General features: G+C 38.1%; 1 protein-coding gene across 29 annotated transcripts in view; it reads right to left on the minus strand.

Moving 5' to 3' along the window:
- LOC129472916 (septin-7-like) overlaps nucleotides 1-20,290 on the minus strand; it is a 61,331-nt gene extending 41,041 nt beyond the window's left edge. For 10 of the 29 annotated variants that reach the window (XM_063632197.1, XM_063632199.1, XM_063632193.1 and 7 more), the window contains exons 1-8: nucleotides 19,960-20,269; nucleotides 16,345-16,451; nucleotides 14,602-14,736; nucleotides 8,408-8,525; nucleotides 7,007-7,025; nucleotides 6,494-6,576; nucleotides 4,140-4,236; nucleotides 1,928-1,979 (exon numbers count right to left, since the gene is read on the minus strand). In XM_063632197.1, the coding sequence (XP_063488267.1) occupies nucleotides 1,928-1,979; nucleotides 4,140-4,236; nucleotides 6,494-6,576; nucleotides 7,007-7,025; nucleotides 8,408-8,525; nucleotides 14,602-14,657 (425 nt within the window). In that variant the 5' untranslated portion in view covers nucleotides 14,658-14,736; nucleotides 16,345-16,451; nucleotides 19,960-20,269. Of the gene's footprint in view, nucleotides 1-1,927; nucleotides 1,980-4,139; nucleotides 4,237-6,493; nucleotides 6,577-7,006; nucleotides 7,026-8,407; nucleotides 8,526-9,649; nucleotides 9,810-13,452; nucleotides 13,537-14,601; nucleotides 14,737-16,344; nucleotides 16,452-19,959 lie in introns of those variants that run through there. The other 19 variants (XM_063632192.1, XM_055262897.2, XM_055262896.2 and 16 more) reach the window with 14 other exon arrangements.
- Nucleotides 20,291-20,307: the final 17 nt, after the last annotated feature.

Raw genomic sequence — 20,307 nt, forward strand, 5'->3', positions numbered from 1 at the left:
TAACTTTAGAATTTTTAGGAATAAAAGTCTTGCTGGTCTGCTGTATTAATTCTTCCTGCAGGCATGGTCAGTTTGCTCTGGAATGCTTACACTAGGGAGGCCCCTCACTAGCTGCCAGGCTGTGAACTTTCGAATATTCAAAGTAGCCTCTGGGCCAGGTGGGCGTGGTAGCTCACGCCTGTAATCCCAGTACTGTGGGAGGCCAAGGCAGGTGGCTCACTTGAGGTCAGGAGTTTGAGACCAGCCTGGCCAACATGGTGAAATCTCATCTCTACTAAAAATACAAAAATTAGCCAGGTGTGGTGGTGCACACCTGTAATCCCAGCTACTCGGGAGGCTGAGGCAGGAGAATTGCTTGAACCCGGGAGGTGGAGGTTGCAGTGAGCCAAAATCATGCCACTGCACTCCAGCCTGGGAAACAGAGTGAGACTCCTCCTCAGTAAAGTAGCCTCTGGCTCAGTAACTAGATTTCCCCTCTACGGCGTTTTAGGTATGTAGGCAATTATTGATTGTATACTTTTAAAATACACAAGAGAAAGTTATAGAAAACCACCATGTCAAGCACTGGGCAAGTACCACAGAAGATTTAAAAACAAGAGGAATGCAATGGCAATTAGGATTTATTAAACATTCTCTACTGATATACTGTCATAGCAGATTATATTATTAATAGTTATTCTTTTGAAGTCACACCTTAAGAATGGAAGAGGAATGGAATAGTTCATAATAGAGCCTGAAGTTGCATTCTCAAAACCCAGAGGATGATCTTCTCACGCATTTGCTCTTCTCTACTAAGTGAGGCCTGGTAACCCCAACTGCCGAATCAATCCTATCATGTAGTTCCTACCAAAAACACCTGCTCCTTTGAAAATAAAGATCAATTACATGCCAAATTCTTTAATTTCAAAATTCACTCTCATCTCTACTGTATTTCTTAAGGTAGCAGTTTGACTCTCTTAAAATTTCCCCCTCACTTCTCACTTGTGAGAATGACCTTCTTCTTGGTCCACAATTTCCAATTATTATCCAGATTTATGTTACTACCTTTCTTTACACAGCTAAAGAGATTCTTATGTTTTGGGAAATGGGTAGAGGTATGAAAATGAATAGATATCAACTTAAGACAGACATCTAAAGCTAAAGGATAAAGAGAGTATGTGGTAAAGATGTAGAGAAGCAAGAGAGAGAAGTGGGAAATGAGGAGTGAGGCAGGGAGAGGAAGGAATGTGTCTCAACATGAAAACACTGAGGATTATTTTGATGCCCTTTCTGTTCCTTACCTACTAACATCTCTAGTCCTATTACACTATTTCTTCATGATTTCCTCTCTGCTGCTGCTTTTCTAATTCATTAGTAAGAGATCCTCTTTACTAGTCCTGTCCTCTAATCAGGATGGCCTAAATGTTCTGTTCCCATAGGCTTTCCGTCTCTTTTTCAACAGGTGTGCAAGACACAATTTAGGGATTTTTTTTCTCACCTGGTAGGAAGATTGATTTTGTTTGCTATGTTCCAGTACATAAAATGTGCCCTACTCACCAGCTACCAGGCTGTGCAACTTTTAACAAATTCTAGCTTTTGACTCAAAAACTAGCCTTCCCTTATATAGTTTTCACACGTTTTTTACATTAAGAGTCCTTCTATTTCACTTTCCATAGTTATTTCAGTATTAAACCTCAATAGAAAGTATAATGATAAAGTAGAGACTAATTTTCCTATGTATCCCTAGACACACAAATTATTTTGTAACTTTTGCTCATGACTTCAAAACCTTGGAGAAAGAATCATCTACATGTAATGCCTACTTCATTGCTAGACTGACGATATAAATTTAAATTAGCTACATTTATAGAAGGCAAAAAGTAAATCTGTCCAACTCTTATTTAGGGAAAGAAAATCTTATTCTATTTCCATCATTGCTTGCACTTACCTTATCAACGTATTTCTTAGAATTGTAAAATAACAATGTTCACCATGTTCAACTGTAAGAAAAAAATAGACCACATATATTTCCACTAAGCCCAGTCCTTTCAAAAAATATTTCACCGGAACTTGGGGGTAAAAACAAGGAGGGGAAATGCAAAACAGCTTACATCAATTTTTTTGACATTTAACACAAACATACTACTCAATGTAAGGGCATGACAGAGAAGTGTACTATATTATTGCCTTATTGTAGTTTAATCCTCAGAAATAGATACATAAACCTAACAAATGAGCTCTCCGGAAACAACTTTGAAATTCTGTAAGGGGAAACCATGTATTTTCTCATTATTGGTAAAAAATATATTTATTCTATCATACATTTAAAAAATTCAGTGGTGTAAGTGAAGGGAGAATCACTTTAGAAAAAATCTTAAGGTAACCAAAATGAAAAAGGGAGCCAAGAACTTTAAGGTTCTTTACTTTTATTTTTAAAGAACATATCACAAATACGAATATTACTTGAGAGTAGAGGGGTAAACTACAAAAGAGAAATGGAAATCAATTTCTCCGTTGCCTATTTTTAAGCAGTATGTAAGTTCTAAAGCCTCAGCTCAGCAACTGAAAGTTGCCTGGGCATGGCAGAGGGAGCTGGGAACAAGGTACAGAGGTCACTGGTGGGAAAATTGCCAATAAGGACAGTAACTTGAAACAATATCCTAAAAATTAAAGAACTGTTCAAAATAAACCAGGGGCAGTGGTGTGTGCCTACAGTGACGTGATAAGGGAGGAGTATGACGTGGGAAGATCACTTTGAGCTCAGGAGTTTGAGGCCAGTTGGGCAACATAGAAAGACCTTGTCTCTTAAAAAAAAAAAAAAAAAGTTCAAAGATAGTAGCAACAAACATAAAACAATCATGTCTCAATTTTGGTTTCAGCTTACTGTAATGCAGAAGATTAAATATCAGATTAAACAAATACAATAAACCTATTGCCAAGAGGAAGGACTTCTGAGGTTTGGTGTTATAACTAAGATTTTATTGGTATTTAAAACTCCTTACTTAACGCTTAATAATTTAAGATAGCAAGTTAAGAAACAAAAAAACTCTTTACAAAACTAGTAAAGAGGATCTCCTACTAATGAAATTTTTTTACTCTAAATATGCGATGTCAAAAAGGACAACTTTTGCACTGAGGAAAGGAGACTGTGAATGTTTTAACTGGGCTTATACATTTTTAAAATAATTCTTGAGGGTCCATGACCCATCTGACATTCCGATAAAAGTGACTGGCCTTCTCTCCAAAATGTTTGATTCCAGGAGGTTCATTAGATTCCCTGGGAGCAAACTTTGGGCTCCAGGTAAAGAACCCCTGAATTTTAGGTATGTTTTCAAATAAGAAAACAGAAATAGACTTAATGATGAGGCAGGGATGCCAACCTGGGTGGGGCAAGTTGAATATCTCTTATTTGAAACGCTTGGGACCAGAAGTGTTTTCAATTCTTTTGGAATTCTGGAATATCTGTGTTACACTTACTGGTTGAGCATCCTTAATCCAAAAATCCAAAATTCAAAATGCTCCAGTGAGCGTTTCCTTTGAGCGGCATGTTAGTGCTCAAAACGTTTTAGATTTTGGAGCAATTCACATTTTGAATTTTCTCTTTAAGAATGTTCAACCTAGGCGGGGTGCGGTGGCTCACGCCTGTAATCCCAGCACTTTGGGAGGCTGAGGCGGGCGGATCGTAAGGTCAGGAGTTTGAGAGCAGCCCGGCCAATATGGTGAAATCCTGTCTCTACTAAAAATACCAAAATTAGCCAGGTGTGGTGGTGCACGCCTATAGTCCCAGCTACTCAGGAGGCTGAGGCAGAAGTATCATTTGAACTCGGGAGGCAGAGATTGCAGTGAGCTGAGATCATGCCACTGCACTCCAGCCTGGGTGACAGGCGAGACTCCATCTCAAAAAAAAAAAAATAAAATGTTCGACCTATACTACAACTTTAGGACTTAACACATACTTACCTGACTTAGTAGGATACAGGTTTGAAAAATATGAATATACTCAAGAGGAAAATGAGACTATAAGAACCTGAAATCAATACTGTCCTTGAAATCTAGGCTATATCACTACAGTACGCGTACCATACTACTTACTATAAATGCAAATTTTTAATCACAGTTTTGAGATCTTATAGAAAGTCATTCACTGAAGAAAACCTTACCTTCAGCAACACTCCAAGGATACTGCCTTCCTCTGACCCTTTTGCCATTAACTTCAATGACAGTACTACTACCCACCACAGCAAGAGGTAAACAGTACTATAAAACAAAGTATTCTTGTTCAAATACATCTCTGTAGTCGTCACAAATTCAAGAATAAAAAAAGTTACATTACTCAACAGATTAGCCAAAAAAAAAATTGATAGAAACTTTTGATAGTTTCTGCATTAGTTTTTATAGGCCACTTAACAAATATTTAGTAAAATGACATCACATGATATTACCGACAAGGTAAACAATAAATAAAATTAAATTTTCTCTCTTTTTTTTTTTTGAGATGGAGTCTCGCTCTGTCGCCCAGGCTGGAGTGCAGTAGCGCGATCTCAGCTCACTGCAAGCTCCGCCTCCTAGGTTCATGCCATTCTTCTGCCTCAGCCTCCCCAGCAGCTGGGACTACAGGCGCACGCCGCCACGCCCGGCTAATTTTTTGTATTTTTAGTAGAGACGGGGTTTCGCCATGTTAGCCAGGATGGTCTCGATCTCTTGACCTCGTGATCCGCCCGCCTTGTCCTCTCAAAGTGCTGGGATTACAGGCATGTGCCACCGCGCCCTGCCAAATTTCCTCTTTAAAGTTAAGAATATAGAATATACTGGGCAAATTATTTACTAAAAATCACTACAGAAAGTTGTCCCATACTTGGGAGGAAAAAGGTAAAAAATATAATAGCATTGGCTGGGCGCGGTGGCTCACGCCTGTAATCCCAGCACTTTGGGAGGCTGAGGTGGGTGGATCACGAAGTCAGGAGATTGAGACCATCCTGGCTAACATGGTGAAACCCCGTCTCTACTAAACATACAAAAAATTAGCCGGGCGTGGCGGCGGGCGCCTGTAGTCCCAGCTACTTGGGAGGCTGAGGCAGGAGACTGGCGTGAACCCCAGAGGCAGAGCTTACAGTGAGCCGAGATGTGCCACTTCACTCCAGCCTGGGCGACAGAGCAAGACTCCATCTCCAAAAAAAAAAAAATATATATATATATATATATGTGTGTGTGTGTATATATATGTGTATATATACATATACACATGTACACGTATACGTGTATATATACATATACACATGTACACGTATATATGTGTATATATACATATACACATGTACACGTATAAATACGTGTATATATACATATACACATGTACACGTATAAATACGTGTATATATACATATACACATGTACACGTATAAATACGTGTATATATACATATACATATGTACACGTATATATGTGTATATATACACACATATATATACACGTATACATATATACATATATATACACGTATATATAGAAAAGCATTTGGGGATAAAAAAAAAAAGGAGGCTACTGACTAGCCTGCCTACTTAATCATGAACCAACTATAACAGTACCTAAAGCAGGGAATAGTATATTTGCTAAGCTCTAACCATGAACTTCAAATCCAGGTGACTGGATTTGTATTCATCCATGCATAGCCCTTCACAATTCTGTGCCTCCCGGAAATATATAACCAGCCATTTCATACAACTGCAGAAATTCTTCACTGGCGAGGTACAAGCATTTCATTATTCCAAGGTATTTGCCTACATAATGCCATTATTCAGTATACCATTTTTAGGGCCAAAGTACTTAGAAAACCATGATAAATCAAACTACAGAAAATTATTTTGATGTAAATTTTTGGTTGCTTTTTATTATTTTTAATTGAAACATAATTGTACATATTTGTGGGGTACAGTATGGTATTCTGATACCTGTATACAAATACGTAATGATCAAATTAGAGTAATTTGCAGTTATCAACTCACACTTATTTTTCAGTATTGGGAACATTCATAATCCTCTCTTCTAGCTATTTGAAAATATAGACTAAATTACTGTTAACTACAGCCACCCTACAATGCTACAGAATGCTAGAACTTATTCCTCCTATCTAGCTGTAATTTTGGTTGGCTTTTATAAAGACAAAAGAAATACGTTTTTGTCTGGCAATTAAAACATAACAGAAGGAATTCTCTCCTTTCCTTTCTCATCACTTATTTTTTAGGAGGGAAAAGATTAAATAATATGAAAGCCAGTTAATTAAAAACAATTTGAAATAAGGATTGTGTTATTCACCTCAGTAGTTTATACAATTCCTTATTATATATAGTAGCTAATCTTCAAAGTTAACTATAAAGTTGAATTCAACATTAAATCTCCCTAGGCATTTTGTAAGCCAACTACTTAAAACACTGATACTTTTGATCTTTCCTGTGGACGTTGTAGTATGTTTTTAAGGTCTCAGATTACTTTAGTGTATGTACAGGGATGAACCTACCTTTATCTTTTTAACAAGTTTATTTTCTTCTTCATCATCTGTTTCTGGAAATTCATATATTTTAATTTTATGTTCTTGGATTTCTTTATGTAAAATGGAAGAAGTAGTCAGCCAAAGAGCACCATACATAATTAGTACATTAATAATTAGTATATTAGTCTTATGTTTATTACATGCTTCTTAGATTCCTATATGGCCCCTTGTTTCCAGATCCTTTACTGTTTTTTAATGATGCAAAATTATTATCTAAAATCAAAGTACTATGCTGGTCTTTTTTTTTAAACTGTAAAGTTGATATATAAACACCAAATCCAATTACTTCAGAAGTGTTAAAGTCATATAGCTATCATACCAAAAGAGTTCCAAAAAAGATGTAAAACTCCAGAAAGGGATTTCTCTGATTGATTTCCACGATAATGACTTTAGATCATTGATTTACAATGACTGAGATTTTTCCTTTAGATATAAATCCCCAAGTGTCTTATTTAGTTGAATAAACAGGGATAAACTTACCTAAAATTTTTAGTAGAATCTGGCAAAAGTAAAGTAAAACTAAGTACACCACTGCTCCCTGCACATTCATCAGAAAAATCCTTGCATGTACATGTGCATACACACAAACTGAGGAGCAACAGTTACAAGATTAAGGAAGGACACAGGGAGAAAACACACCCTAGAAATCAAGAATTAATAAGGAGAATGCAGAAAACTAAAGGAGACAACTTAATAATAACATCAGGAAGGATCTAGTTCAAATTAAATTATCATGTCCAAAATCACTCCAAATTCTAAACAGAATATAGACATCCAAATAATTTTCAACTACCTATCCTTCTTTGGGCCCATAACAAACCAATGGCTAATATACCTAAAACTAGCTTCCCTGCCTATACTTATATTTTGGTGCAATTTTCATGGCAAATGTTCCCAGTAGCTATAAAAGGACCCTGAACAAATTGTGTTACATGGTTACTATACTAGATAGAAGCAAACAGAAATAAAATTGTCACTGAAAAAAATAGAAACACATATATTTTACAATTAGGGTATGTACCTACATATATGTATTAAAAAAACAAAATAAAACAGAATAAATGAGGTGAAAATACATGATGAGAAAAACGAATAATAGGAGCTGGCTCTAAAACCAGTGGTTTTAGTCAGAGGTTATATATTAAATGACCTGAGTACAACCACCAGAATGTGACCAATTTGAAAGAAGAGGTCACTTCATATTCATCTTTTTTACTTTTATCAGTACAAATCCAAATTGAAATACATAATAAAAGAAGAGAAATGCATTACATGATAGTATTTGAAACTTAGCACATTACAAACTAAAAATGGAAATAGGTAAGTGTAAAACAGAAAGAACACTTCAGGCCAGGCACGGTGGCTCAGGCCCATAATCCCAGCACTTTGGGAGGCCAAGGCAGGAGGATCATGAGGTCAGGAGATCGAGACCATCCTGGCTAACACGGTGAAACCCCGTCTCTACTAAAAATACAAAAAATTAGCCGGGCATGGTGGCAGGTGCCTGTAAGTCCCAGCTACTTGGGAGGCTGAGGCAGGAGAATGGTGTGAACCCAGCAGGCAGAGCTTGCAGTGAGCCGAGATCACACCACTGCACTCCAACCTGGGCAACAGAGCGAGACTCCGTCTCAAAACAAGAAATAAAAACACTTAAAACAACCATATTTAAAAACTGACAAAGTATAAGGATACTACGATAATGAGTAAGAGCTTTGAGGGGAAAACTAAGGCAGAAGATTCAAGAGTTATTTTTAGTACAGCATAAATGACAATACAGTAAAGCAGTAAGAGGAATGGATTGCAACACATTACACTAAAAATAGTAAAAACTGCAAATTATGAGAATGGTATAAGAAACCTGAGTTAACACATCCTGCTCACCTGTTTTTTAAACTGTTGGCATTCCTCTGGTGTGAGTGTGTCTGCTTTGGCAATAAGTGGGATGATATTCACTTTTTCATGCAAACACTTCATAAACTCAATATCCAATGGTGTAAGTCTGAAATACATAGTATTTAATATGACTGAATTGATCAGTTTGGGAGAACAAGATTCTTCACATCCCCAATTAGACATCAATTATCTTCAATTGGTCAACTGACTCTCAAATCTTCATACACAGCCCATATCTCACTGTCACATTCCAGATTTGTGTTTACCCAGTGGATATGCTACCCGGGTGTTCCATGGGCTCCTTAAAATCAAAAGCTCATCTGAACCTCATTTTCTCTCTTCTATGCTTCCTATCTCAGTGAATGGCACTACAGTCTACCCAATTACTCAAGTGTGAAACCTAGGATTCCTCCCCTCCTCTAATCCTCTTCCCATATATATAGTATGTGTATAGATGTATATATATATGTATGTATATCTCCATTTCCATTACTTTAGGCCACCAAGAACTTTGGAATGAATAACTGTAATACAAACCATCCATACTGAAGTCAGAGTGGTCTTTCTAAATCCCAATCTTATTAAGTTATGCCCTGACCAAAAATCTTATTAAAGACCAGATGCCTTAACTAACTAGTATGGCCTACGAGGCTTGTGAAGACATAGATTCTCTAGCTGACCTCATCTCTTAGCATTCCTAGCCTTTCCTTTGCCTCCTACTTCCAATGTGCCAACCTTTTTGAACTTCTTACAATTCCTTGAAAGCACCATACTTTGACATCTGGCCACAGGCTACCACCTTGGCTGGAACACCCTCCATTATCATCCTGCTTCTCCTTGGCCTGGCTAATTCCTATTCATCCCCAAGACACTGGTTTATGATCCAATTTCCACTGGGAATCCTTCTCCAACCTAAGACTAGGCATATTTCTATGTGGTCACAACGCTTAATGTGCTGTACAGTAACTGCCTGCCTGCATACAGATGCTTCCTCACTAACTATGATTGCACTTAACAATTTTTCAAATTTTTGATAGTGTGCAAGCAATACGCATTGAATAGAAACCATACAACAATTCTGTTTTTTACTTTCAGTATAGTATTCAATAAATTACATGAGATATTCAAAACATTATCACAAAATAGGCTTTATGTTAGATGATTTGTCCAACCGTAGGCTACGCTATCATGTTTAGTAGGCAAAGTGTATCAAACGTATCTTCAACTTACGATGGGTTAATGTAACCCTGTCCCAAGTCAAGGAGCATCTGTATTTGTTTTTCCCATCTTCTCACTGAAATACTCTTTGCAGCAAGGGCCTTGTCTCATTCATCTGTATCCTCAGGACCTAGCATGGTATCTAACACTCATGAAGGTGCCCAAATATTTGCTGAGAAAAAAGTAAGCTGCTGCGATTTTCCTTATGTCCTTTAGCAATTCTAAATGAGAACCAAAGTCCTCAAATCTAGAACACACTGTGGACTAAAATTTTATGTTTCACAAGAATAAATGAAGACACTAGAAATATTTTGAAAAGGACTACCATTCTAAAGTGGTATTCCTTAATTTTTATAAAAACATGAGAAAAATGAAATAAAGGTCTCATTCTGTTATTAACTGTATTGACTAATACTAATAATTGAATTGACTGACATTTTAAAATGAAGAAAGAGAAACACATATATTAAAATTGGGGGGATCAGAGTCCTAAGACTAATAAGATAGTCCAGTCTTTTTACTAACAAAGATTACTGTATGTACTTTGCTGTGGTAGTAAGGCTGACAGGCAGAAAGAGACAGTGAGGGGGAGAAAGCAAACATGGAGGATTAAGATAGTTGCCTATTCTAATTCTCCTTGTCTTAAATCCCTTGAAATTTGACACTGGCATTCAGAGAATAGGGAGCACAATGAAAAAGAGTGGTGGATGGAATAACGCTGTTTATATTAATCTGTAAACTGTATTCTTGCCTCACTAGTGTTAACTAAACAAACCTATCCATTTCTATTTACTTTTTTGACAGGGTCTTGCTCTGTCACCCAGGCTGGAGTGCAGTGGTGTAGTCATAGCTCACCATAGCCTCCATTTCTTCCACTTTCGACTCCTAAGTAGCTAGGACTACAGGAGTGTGCCTCCATGCCCAACTAATTTTTTTTTTTTTTTGAGTTTCACTCTTATTGCCCAGTCTGGAGTGCAGTGGCACAATCTTGGCTCACGGTAACCTCTGCCTCCCGAGTTCAAGCGATTCTCCTGCCTCAGCCTCCCAAGTAGCTGGGATTACAGGCATCTACCACCACGCGCAGCTAATTTTTGTATTTTTAGTAGAGACAAGGTTTCACCATGTTGGCCAGGCTGGTCTTGAACTCCTGACCTCAGGTGATCCCCCTGCCTCAGCCTTCCAAAGTGCTAGGATTACAGGTGTGAGCCACTGCGCCCAGCCCCAACTAATTTTTTTATTTTTTGTAGAGACAGGATGTCACTATGTTGCCTAGTCTGAGGCCTCAAGCAATCCTCCTGCCTTGGTCCCCAAAGTGCTGGGATTACAGGCGTAAGCCACTGCATCTGGCCTGAAGCTATCCATCTTTGAAAAAAAAATTAAGTTTTGCTTCTTTTTATTAATCATTATATAAAACACTAAATAGAAATGCCATGAGTTATTCAATCTCAGATTTCTAAATTATGGTTTTTCAATTTATACTCATGACTAATTTAAATTGTCACTGCCTTATTAAGCTATTATGTCAGATACAAGCCTGCTTATTAATCCAGTGACAAAAAAGTAGAGTTCAGTTAATCTAAAATTTTAATAAATCTTAAAGGCATTTAATATAAAGTATTAAAATCCAAATAACAAGATTTTCTATTTAAACGCAAATCAATACTTGCTGAATACTTATTATAATATCCCAACTTTTAAAGAGAAAGATATTTAAAAATAAACATGATAAGGAAATTAGAGAAGTCAACTCCTTAAATATAACCAAAGGGTCAAAAATCATTGAGGTCAGTTTAAAAATTAAACTTTAGGGAGAAAAGGTAAACCTTGTAAAAGTCTCATTAAATTTCAGAAGCCTACAAAACGTCAGCAACAAAAAACATTTAGTTCACATGATATTACATTCTGGTTGAATTTTTTTCTTCTTTCCATTTAGTTTTATATTGGCTGGTCTTTTCACCAACAAATTTAGTTTTTAAATCTTGTTTTTAAGCAATAGAAAATCCTTTATCATTTCTAAAAGATAAACCCACACTAGAGAGAAAAGACTATTTAACCTCAAAGTCTACAGCATAATAAACAACTACAGGGTAAATGATAAATTTTTTTTGTATGTATGTATGTATGTATGTATGTATTTCTAAGGGAAAAAAATCCTGTATAAAACTCACTGGATGATACCAATTTTTCTAAAAGTGGTAATTAATACTTGAAGGATAAAACACTATTTTAAAATTTATGTTCCAAGTCAGTTTTTTACTTTAATAATAGTTACAAAATAGGGAACAATGCACATGAAGGAATAATAACTGAAATCATAAATTAGCCATGCATGCAGTTCATACTTTGTAGAGGGAGGTAGGAGGCACTGAAAGTACACTGTTGGACCAATTTATAATTACTCTAAAAACAAATTCCTCTAAAAAGGGAACCTAGGGACTACCCAGACAAGATGGAAAGGCTCTGATTAATGTATTAGACTGCATGGAATTTCAGTCTGTAGTGAGCAGGGTATCTGGAACTCTATACATAAAATTCTGTGTCATATTCTTTTTTTTGAGGAGGAGGAGTTTCACTCTTGTTGCCCAGGCTGGAGTGCAATGGTGTGATCTCGGGTCACCGCAACCTCCACCTCCCAGGTTCAAGCGATTGTACTGACTCAGCCTCCCTAGTAGCTCGGATTACAGACATGGGCCACCACGGCCGGCTAATTTTGTATTTTTAGTAGACACGGGGTTTCTCCATGTTGGTCAGTCTGGTCTCGAACTCTCGACCTCAGGTGATCCGCCCGCCTCAGCCTCCCAAAGTGCTGGGATTACAGGCGTGAGCCACCGTGCCCAGCCTCATATTCTTTCACTTAATCCACAATATCATATACCAATGGGCAAAACTTTGCTCCATTCCTAAAAATAGTTAAAACTGAGAAATTATTCAAAGGTACATTTTATATATAAGATAAAGCAATTTTAAACACCTTACCCCTTGTGACAAATAAGAAATGGTGCAAAGCCACTAGATATCATTTGAATATAAAAAATTTTTTCTTTTAAAAAAGCTCTCATTTCCCATGCAATTTTAAGAAATAAAATTTTCCCCAAAGGGATGGGAGGAATGTGATTTCATGAGAATTACTAAACTTGGAGAGAGTCCAGATCTAAAATAAAATTGGGTATAAGCTGACAAATTTTATTGACTTAACTTCAGGTTAAGATTTCACTCAGCTGGCTTTCAGGAAAAGGCCCTGACAAGTTAAATGAGAAAGATTTAAAAATATAAATACAAGAAGCTACATAAATACTCATAAAAGGTTATACAGTGTGCTGTATTTTTGAGATTGCTTTTTTTGAGCCTTTTAAGTCAAAGAGTCAGTTTAGTGATTTAAATATGTAAACTGAGAACACGGTTAAATGATAGACTGGATTAAGAAAATGTGGCACATATACACCATGGAATACTATGCAGCCATAAAAAAGGATGAGCTGATGTCCCTTGTAGGGACATGGATGAAGCTGGAAACCATCATTCTGAGCAAACTATCACAAGGACAGAAAACCAAACACCGCATGTTCTCACTCATAGGTGGGAATTGAATAATGAGAACACTTCGACAGAGGGTGGGGAACATCACACATCGGGGCCTGTCGTGGGGTGCGGGGATGGGGGAGAGATAGCATTAGGAGAAATACCTAATGTAAATGACGAGTTAATGGGTGCAGCAAACCAACACGGCACATGTATACATATGTAACAAACCTGCACATTGTGCACATGTACCCTAGAACTTAAAGTATAATAATAATAATAAAAACTGAAATTACCTCAACAAAAGGCAATGTGAAGTAGTTACAAACATGTACTACGCAATCCTGCCTGAAGGTGGGAGTCTTCAGTTATGTAATGGTCTAGGGCACAGCAAAAAGAATAAATAAATAAATAAAGAGTATTAAACATAAAAGAAGAAACATTTTTACCCACTCCAATCTGACAGTGCAAACATGTAAGTATATAATTAAAGCTCCCTTATCCATCTAGAGTGATAACGGGCATTGACCCATCTACAAAAAAAAAAAAAAAAAAGAGAGAGCGAGAAGCCAAAAATAGAAGAGAAAGGTATACTTGAAGGAATTGGTTTACACTACTACTGTAATGTGAGTGTTAGATAACTTAATGCTGTTTAGCCTGATGCTACTACAGTTCTTTCAGTGGAGAGATGGTGGAGTTACAATTATCAGGTGGCTGAATTATGTATGCTGAGTTACTTACCCAAAGGAAAAGACTGAGGAAGAATAACTGGAAAAATCTGCAGCTGTCAATGACACATATATGTACTCAAAATAAAGGGGAAGTACAAAGAACAAAAAAAGGGAGTACAGGCTAACTATAACAGAACAATCACATCAGATTAATGTCTAGATTCTTAGGTCTTATGCCCTATTAAACAAAAAGTTAGTAATGACAATATGATACCTAAACAACATGTCTATGACAGCTAAGGTGAAACAGAAGCCAAATAGATTTACTGTAGAAAGAAATGGCACAAGAAAACACCGGCATGCAAGTGCTTTTGATAACCATCTCTTAAGAGACTTATAATAAATACCGTCTTTGATTCTGAGTAGATCTAACTGGTATGGCTACTTCTCTTCATTTGGTTGTTCAATTAGTAGCAGAGTGGTCAACATGAAAGCTAAATTTGCCACATTGAGACCTCAAACCATGGTGGCAACACTGTTTATTTCCACGAAGCAGGGAAAATCCTTATGAATAAAGAACTAAGGAGTAAAATCACTTAGCTTATACAGGACTTAAAAAGGCTTTTCAACTAAGACATTTCTACATGAAATTTGGTACTTCATAATGGGTATAACTGTATGTACTTCACAAACTTAAAGATTACTAAAATATGCACATACAGGTAACAGTAAGCAACAACAACAAAAAGGAATCAGAAGTATCAAGGTATTGACCCATGTCCTGAAGGAACAATGAAGGATAAACAACACTGCACCCTGTTATCAGGCATCTGATGTCTGTTCGTGCATGATTCTGCATTTAGGTAGTCCTCAAATTTACTATCAATGTAATCGATAACAGGCTGCCAGCTATAGAATGCAAATAAACAAACAATTAAGTTGCAATTCTACATATGAATTAACTGATGACTGTTAACGGACAATAATTGATATTTTCAAATAGGCAAAATGAATTTACCAGTGGAAGATATGTCCAGTTATTCTATATAAAGATTCAAAAATATAAATTATGTTGAATAAATCTTTATTCATTACTTCAAAACGTTCCAAATGAAAGAAAATAAACTATTTATTGTTGAAACACAGCTAAATTATTAGCATATTATTTGCACTAAGTGTATTAATAACACACTTCATAATATAAAAACAATTATATTCAGTTTTAAATTTCAAATGAGAGATTACTTTAAATAATATAAAAACTTCATGATGAACTTAGGAGTTTTAATAGTTGACAGAAAAATACCTGAAAAACAATGTGAATTCAAACAAAAATAAAAATATTATTTATAAAATACTAAGATAATTACTTCAGACTAAAATTTCATAGTTGTTTTCTTCACTTAGGACTTATGGAAAAACTGAAGGTCTAAATATCAGGTTTAAATTAGGATTGAGATAGAATTTATACAAATGGATAAAATTAAACAGTTTTAAATTTCATACAATACTGAGAATTCTTCTATCTAGCTACATTATTTTAGAGTATGTCTTAAAAACAATTTTATAATAGGTATTATCTCCATTTTATAGAAAAGTAAATGGGTTTAAAGAAGTTAAACAACTTTATCAAATAAGTGGCAAAGTTCGTATACGAACCCAAGTCATGTTACTTGAAGTTAGGTGACCTTTGCTAAGATGAGAAGTGGCTACAGGCTGCTGTACCATTTAATAAGAAGTGCACATCTGGAGTCTAGCCCCTTGCTCTATAAAGTGTGATCTACCATCCAGCAGCATCAGTATCACCTGGGATCTTGTTAGAAATGTAGAAATACAGCCCATCTCTGACCTACTAGAAGAACTAAATTTAACAGGATACCCAGGATTGGAATGCATAGCAAAGACTGAGAAGCAGTAAATTAGATCATATATACCTTGGGAGTCTTACAGAATTGCTATTGCCATTCAACTATGATATGGTATTATCCCACTGACTAACATAGAACACTGTATTTAAATAACAATAGCTTTTCTATAAATCATGTTTTCTCTACATCATCCAACGCAATTTTCTGCAATGATGAAAATCTTCATATATGTAATGCACAAAATGGCAGCCACTTGCCACATGTGGCTGTTGAGCACTTGAAATGTATCTGGAGCAAATGAGAAATTGCATTTTTAATTTAATTAATTTTAACTGATTTATACATATGGCAAATGACTATCATACTAGATAGCACAACTCCAGAGGAATTGGTTACTATGTCACAGTGTCATCTCTAGGAGAGTCCTTACGACAAATTTGGAAAGTTCTAGTCAAGATAATTCTTCTGATTAACTGTACTTCTTCTCCTTTTTTTTTTAATTTGATGAAATCATATTCACCATCTTACACTGGCTAAGGGCAAGTTTGCATCTTACCTCTAAGGAAGCATAATAAAAGTTACGACATGTGCTTTGTGTGTATTAATATTATTCCAGCTTATCATCAATTAACAATACTAATATCCATACCTGTACAGTCTTTTTAATTCTGTGAGAAGGACCTGGATACTCTGCAGAATACAAATCTATGAGGAATAATGAGTTGATTAATGTCGACTTTCCCAATGCACATTCGCCTAAAAGAAATAAGGGAAAATATCTGTTAAACTCACCCACTTTACTCAACCTTAAATATTCAACAGATGCTAGAATTGAACTGGCTTTATGCAAGTACTTCTTGGTGAGACAATGAAATGACTTTAGAAAATATGCTACAAAGAATAAGTATCTTGTCCTCAGTTTCTTAGCTATCAAATTAAACTAATGTTTCCAAGGATTCTTTTCAGCCTTCTAATTATACCACTTATATTCATTAAAAATAATGTATCTAATAATCTACATTTTTAACAGTAATGTATTCCCAAAGAAAAAAGTCAGTCATTATTAAAAAACCCAACTTGTATTATATATCGCTGTTTCAGTGAAATAAAGTTTTTGTTTATTAATAGACAACAATGAATAATAAACAAGAAATCATGCAGCTATAAAAAGCAAAAATCTGCTAATACAAAGAATAATTAATCACAATGAACATCTCCGTATAAAATTCTAAATCACAAAAAATACTTTCTAATTTAGCCACCCATCAGCCTAAATATAAGGGTGCTTCTCCACAAACCAGAATCCAAAAAATCTTAGGTAATTACTTTTTCTACTGCTTCCACTTGAGGTAGGAGGTAGACACGAAGGAAGCTAGGGCATGAGTTCTACTCTGATCACATACTCTTTTTTGACTCTCCATGTCTAGTCCAATACATATAGTCTAGTGTATAGTAACCATTAAAAGTATACCAAAATATGAGACTGTAAACTAGTTCAACCATTGTGGAAGTCAGTGTGGCGATTCCTCAGGGATCTAGAACTAGAAATACCATTTGACCCAGCCATCCCATTACTGGGTATATACCCAAAGGACTATAAATCATGCTGCTATAAAGACACATGCACACGTATGTTTATTGCGGCACTATTCACAATAGCAAAGAGTTGGAACCAACCCAAATGTCCAACAACGATAGACTGGATTAAGAAAATGTGGCACATATACACCATGGAATACTATGCAGCCATAAAAAATGATGAGTTCGTGTCCTTTGTAGGGACATGGATGAAACTGGAAAACATCATTCTCAGTAAACTATCGCAAGGACAAAAAACCAAACACCGCATGTTCTCACTCATAGGTGGGAATTGAACAATGAGAACTCATGGACACAGGAGGGGGAACATCACACTCCGGGGACTGTTGTGGGGTGGGGGGAAGGGGGGAGGGACAGCATTAGGAGATACACCTAATGCTAAATGACGAGTTAATGGGTGCAGGAAATCAACATGGCACATGGATACATATGTAACAAACCTGCACATTGTGCACATGTACCCTAAAACCCTAAAGTATAAAAAAAAAAAAAAAAAAAGTATACCAAAATATAAATGGCTTCAAGGTACATAGAACCTAAGGTTAAAACAAATCGTAAATCATATTATGATAATTAACATGCCACAGAGTTAAAGTGTTTATTGTTAATAATTCACTTAGCATAATAGGCATGTTTAGCCTAAGTAACTGATGTCACAATGCTTATATCTAGGAGGAATTCTTTTTATATTAGCTCTCAAGAGAGATAAGATCCTTTCCACGTGGTTTGGGCTTGCCCCTTTGACTGAGAGCATGCCACTTTTTACTAGAGGTTGATATATGACTCAACTCAGAGTTGAGGATGGAAAGTGGGGATAATAGCACCTGCCTGTACCCTGGTACAGATCATATGATGTTGACTTATTTACTTGTGGAGTCAGGGTCTCGCTCTGTTGCCCAGGCTGGGGTGCAGTGGCACGATCATGGCTCACTGCAGCCTTGAACTCCTGGTGTGGTGGTGCGCACCTGTAGTCCCAGCTACTCGGGAGGCTGAGGCAAAAGAATTGCTTGAACCCAGGAGGCAGAGGTTGCAGTGAGCCAAGATCACGCCACTGCACTCCAGCCTGGCGACAAAGCAAGACTCCATCTCAGGAAAAATAAATAAATTAATTAATTAAAAAGTTCTAGTATCTAAAATGAGCAAAATCACCGGGCACAGTAGGTCACACTTGTAATCCCAGCACTTTGGGATGCCAAGGTGGGTGGACCATCTGAAGTTAGGAGTTTGAGACCAGCCTGCAGTGAGCCAAGATTGCACTACTGCACTCCAGCCTGGGACACAGAGTGATATTCCATGTCAAAAAAAGAATTAGCCAAGTGTGGTAGCATGCACCTGTAGTACTAGCTACTGGGGAGGCTGACGGGGAAGGATTCCTTGAGCCCGAAGGTCAAGGCTGCAGTGAGCCATGACTGAGCCACCCCACTCCAGCCAGGGCAATAGAGCAAGATCTTGTCTCAAAAAAGAAAAACACACACACACATACACGCACACAAAACACATAACAGGACAGAACAGCATCATTTCCTTATCATTAGTTTGAAGAAGTGAATTGCCTGTAAAAGTTTCCATTTTCAAAAAAAGCATTAAAATATAGTGTAAGGCCAGGCACGATGGCTCGTTCCTGTAATTGGGCCCAGCACTTTGGGAGGCTGAAATGGATTGCCTGAGCCCAGGAGGTGGAGGCTGCAGCGAGGATCGAGGCTCAAGGGATCCTCCCGCCTCAGCTCCGCAAGCAGCAGGGACTACAAGCGCGTGCCACCACGCCCAGCTAATTTTTTGTATTTTTGTAGAGACAGGGTTTCACCATGTTGCCCAAGCTAGTCTGGAACTCCTGAGCTCAAGGGATCCACCGGCCTCGGCCCCCCAAAGTGCTGGGATTACAGGCGTGAGCCACGGGCCCTGGCCCAATTACTTTCTTCAATCTGAGCATGAGCGCTGGAAGAAAAGCTCTCACTTACATATAATTTTTTAGAGACAGAGTCTCCCTCTGTCACACAGACTGGAGTGCAATGGCACAACTTCGGCTCACTGTAACCTCAACCTCCCGTGCTCGATTGCTTATATAATCTCGGCTAACTGTAATCTCAACCTCCCGGGCTCGATCGCATATATATAAATACATACATATATTTGTTTGTTTAGACGTTATCTCAGTCTGTCCAACAGGCTGGAGTGCAGTGATGCGATCTCGGCTCACTGCAACCTCCGCCTCCCGGGTTCAAACAATTCTCTGCCTCAGCCTCTCGAGTAGCTGGGATTACAGGCGCCCGCCACCACGCCCGGCTAATTTTTGTGTTTTTAGTAGAGACGGGGTTTCGCCATGCTGGCCAGGCTGGTCTTGAACTCCTGACCTCGTGATCCACCCGCCTCAGCCTCCCAAAGTGCTGGGATTACAGGCGTGGGCCACCGCGCCCCGCCGATCGCTTATATTTTTTAAAAGATGTTTTCTTCGTTTTCTAGCCCCTTCTAACCCGCTACAAAGTTTCAAAGGCTTAATGCTATCGCAAAGGGCCTTCAGAGGTCACGCTCGAGGGTGCAGCTCCCTAATGAGGGGCAGCCTCAGAGGGGACCGACCCCGCCCAGGATGAGCGGCGCCAGGTAGCGGGGGGACGCTCCCGGGGGTCCCCGGGCCCTGGCTGGGGGAGGTGTTGTGGGGCGCACGTACCCAAGCTCAGGCTAGGCGAGTGCGCGGCCGCTGCTGCAGCTGGCGCTGGCCATTGAGGAGCTTCTGCGCCACCGTGCGATGGTGCCCGCCAGGTGCCGGCCAGTTGGCGCGTAGCGCCTGTTCACGCAAAGTCTGGCCTTTGCTGCGCCCGGCCAAGTCGTAAAGCTCCTCTTCGTAGCTTATAGGCGACGGCGGCCAGGCCGAAGCCTCCAGACACAAAAGCGCCAGTCCAGCGGCGGGTTACAGCCTGCCCGGGCGCCTGCAGCCAGCCGTCCGCACACGCGCGCTCCTGGAAGCCCCCAGCAGCCCCTCCGCGAGTTCCGATTGGCTCCGCGTGAGAGGCGGTCC

The sequence above is a fragment of the Symphalangus syndactylus genome, chromosome 23 (assembly GCF_028878055.3).
Source record: "Symphalangus syndactylus isolate Jambi chromosome 23, NHGRI_mSymSyn1-v2.1_pri, whole genome shotgun sequence".
Taxonomy (NCBI): Eukaryota; Metazoa; Chordata; class Mammalia; order Primates; family Hylobatidae; genus Symphalangus; species Symphalangus syndactylus.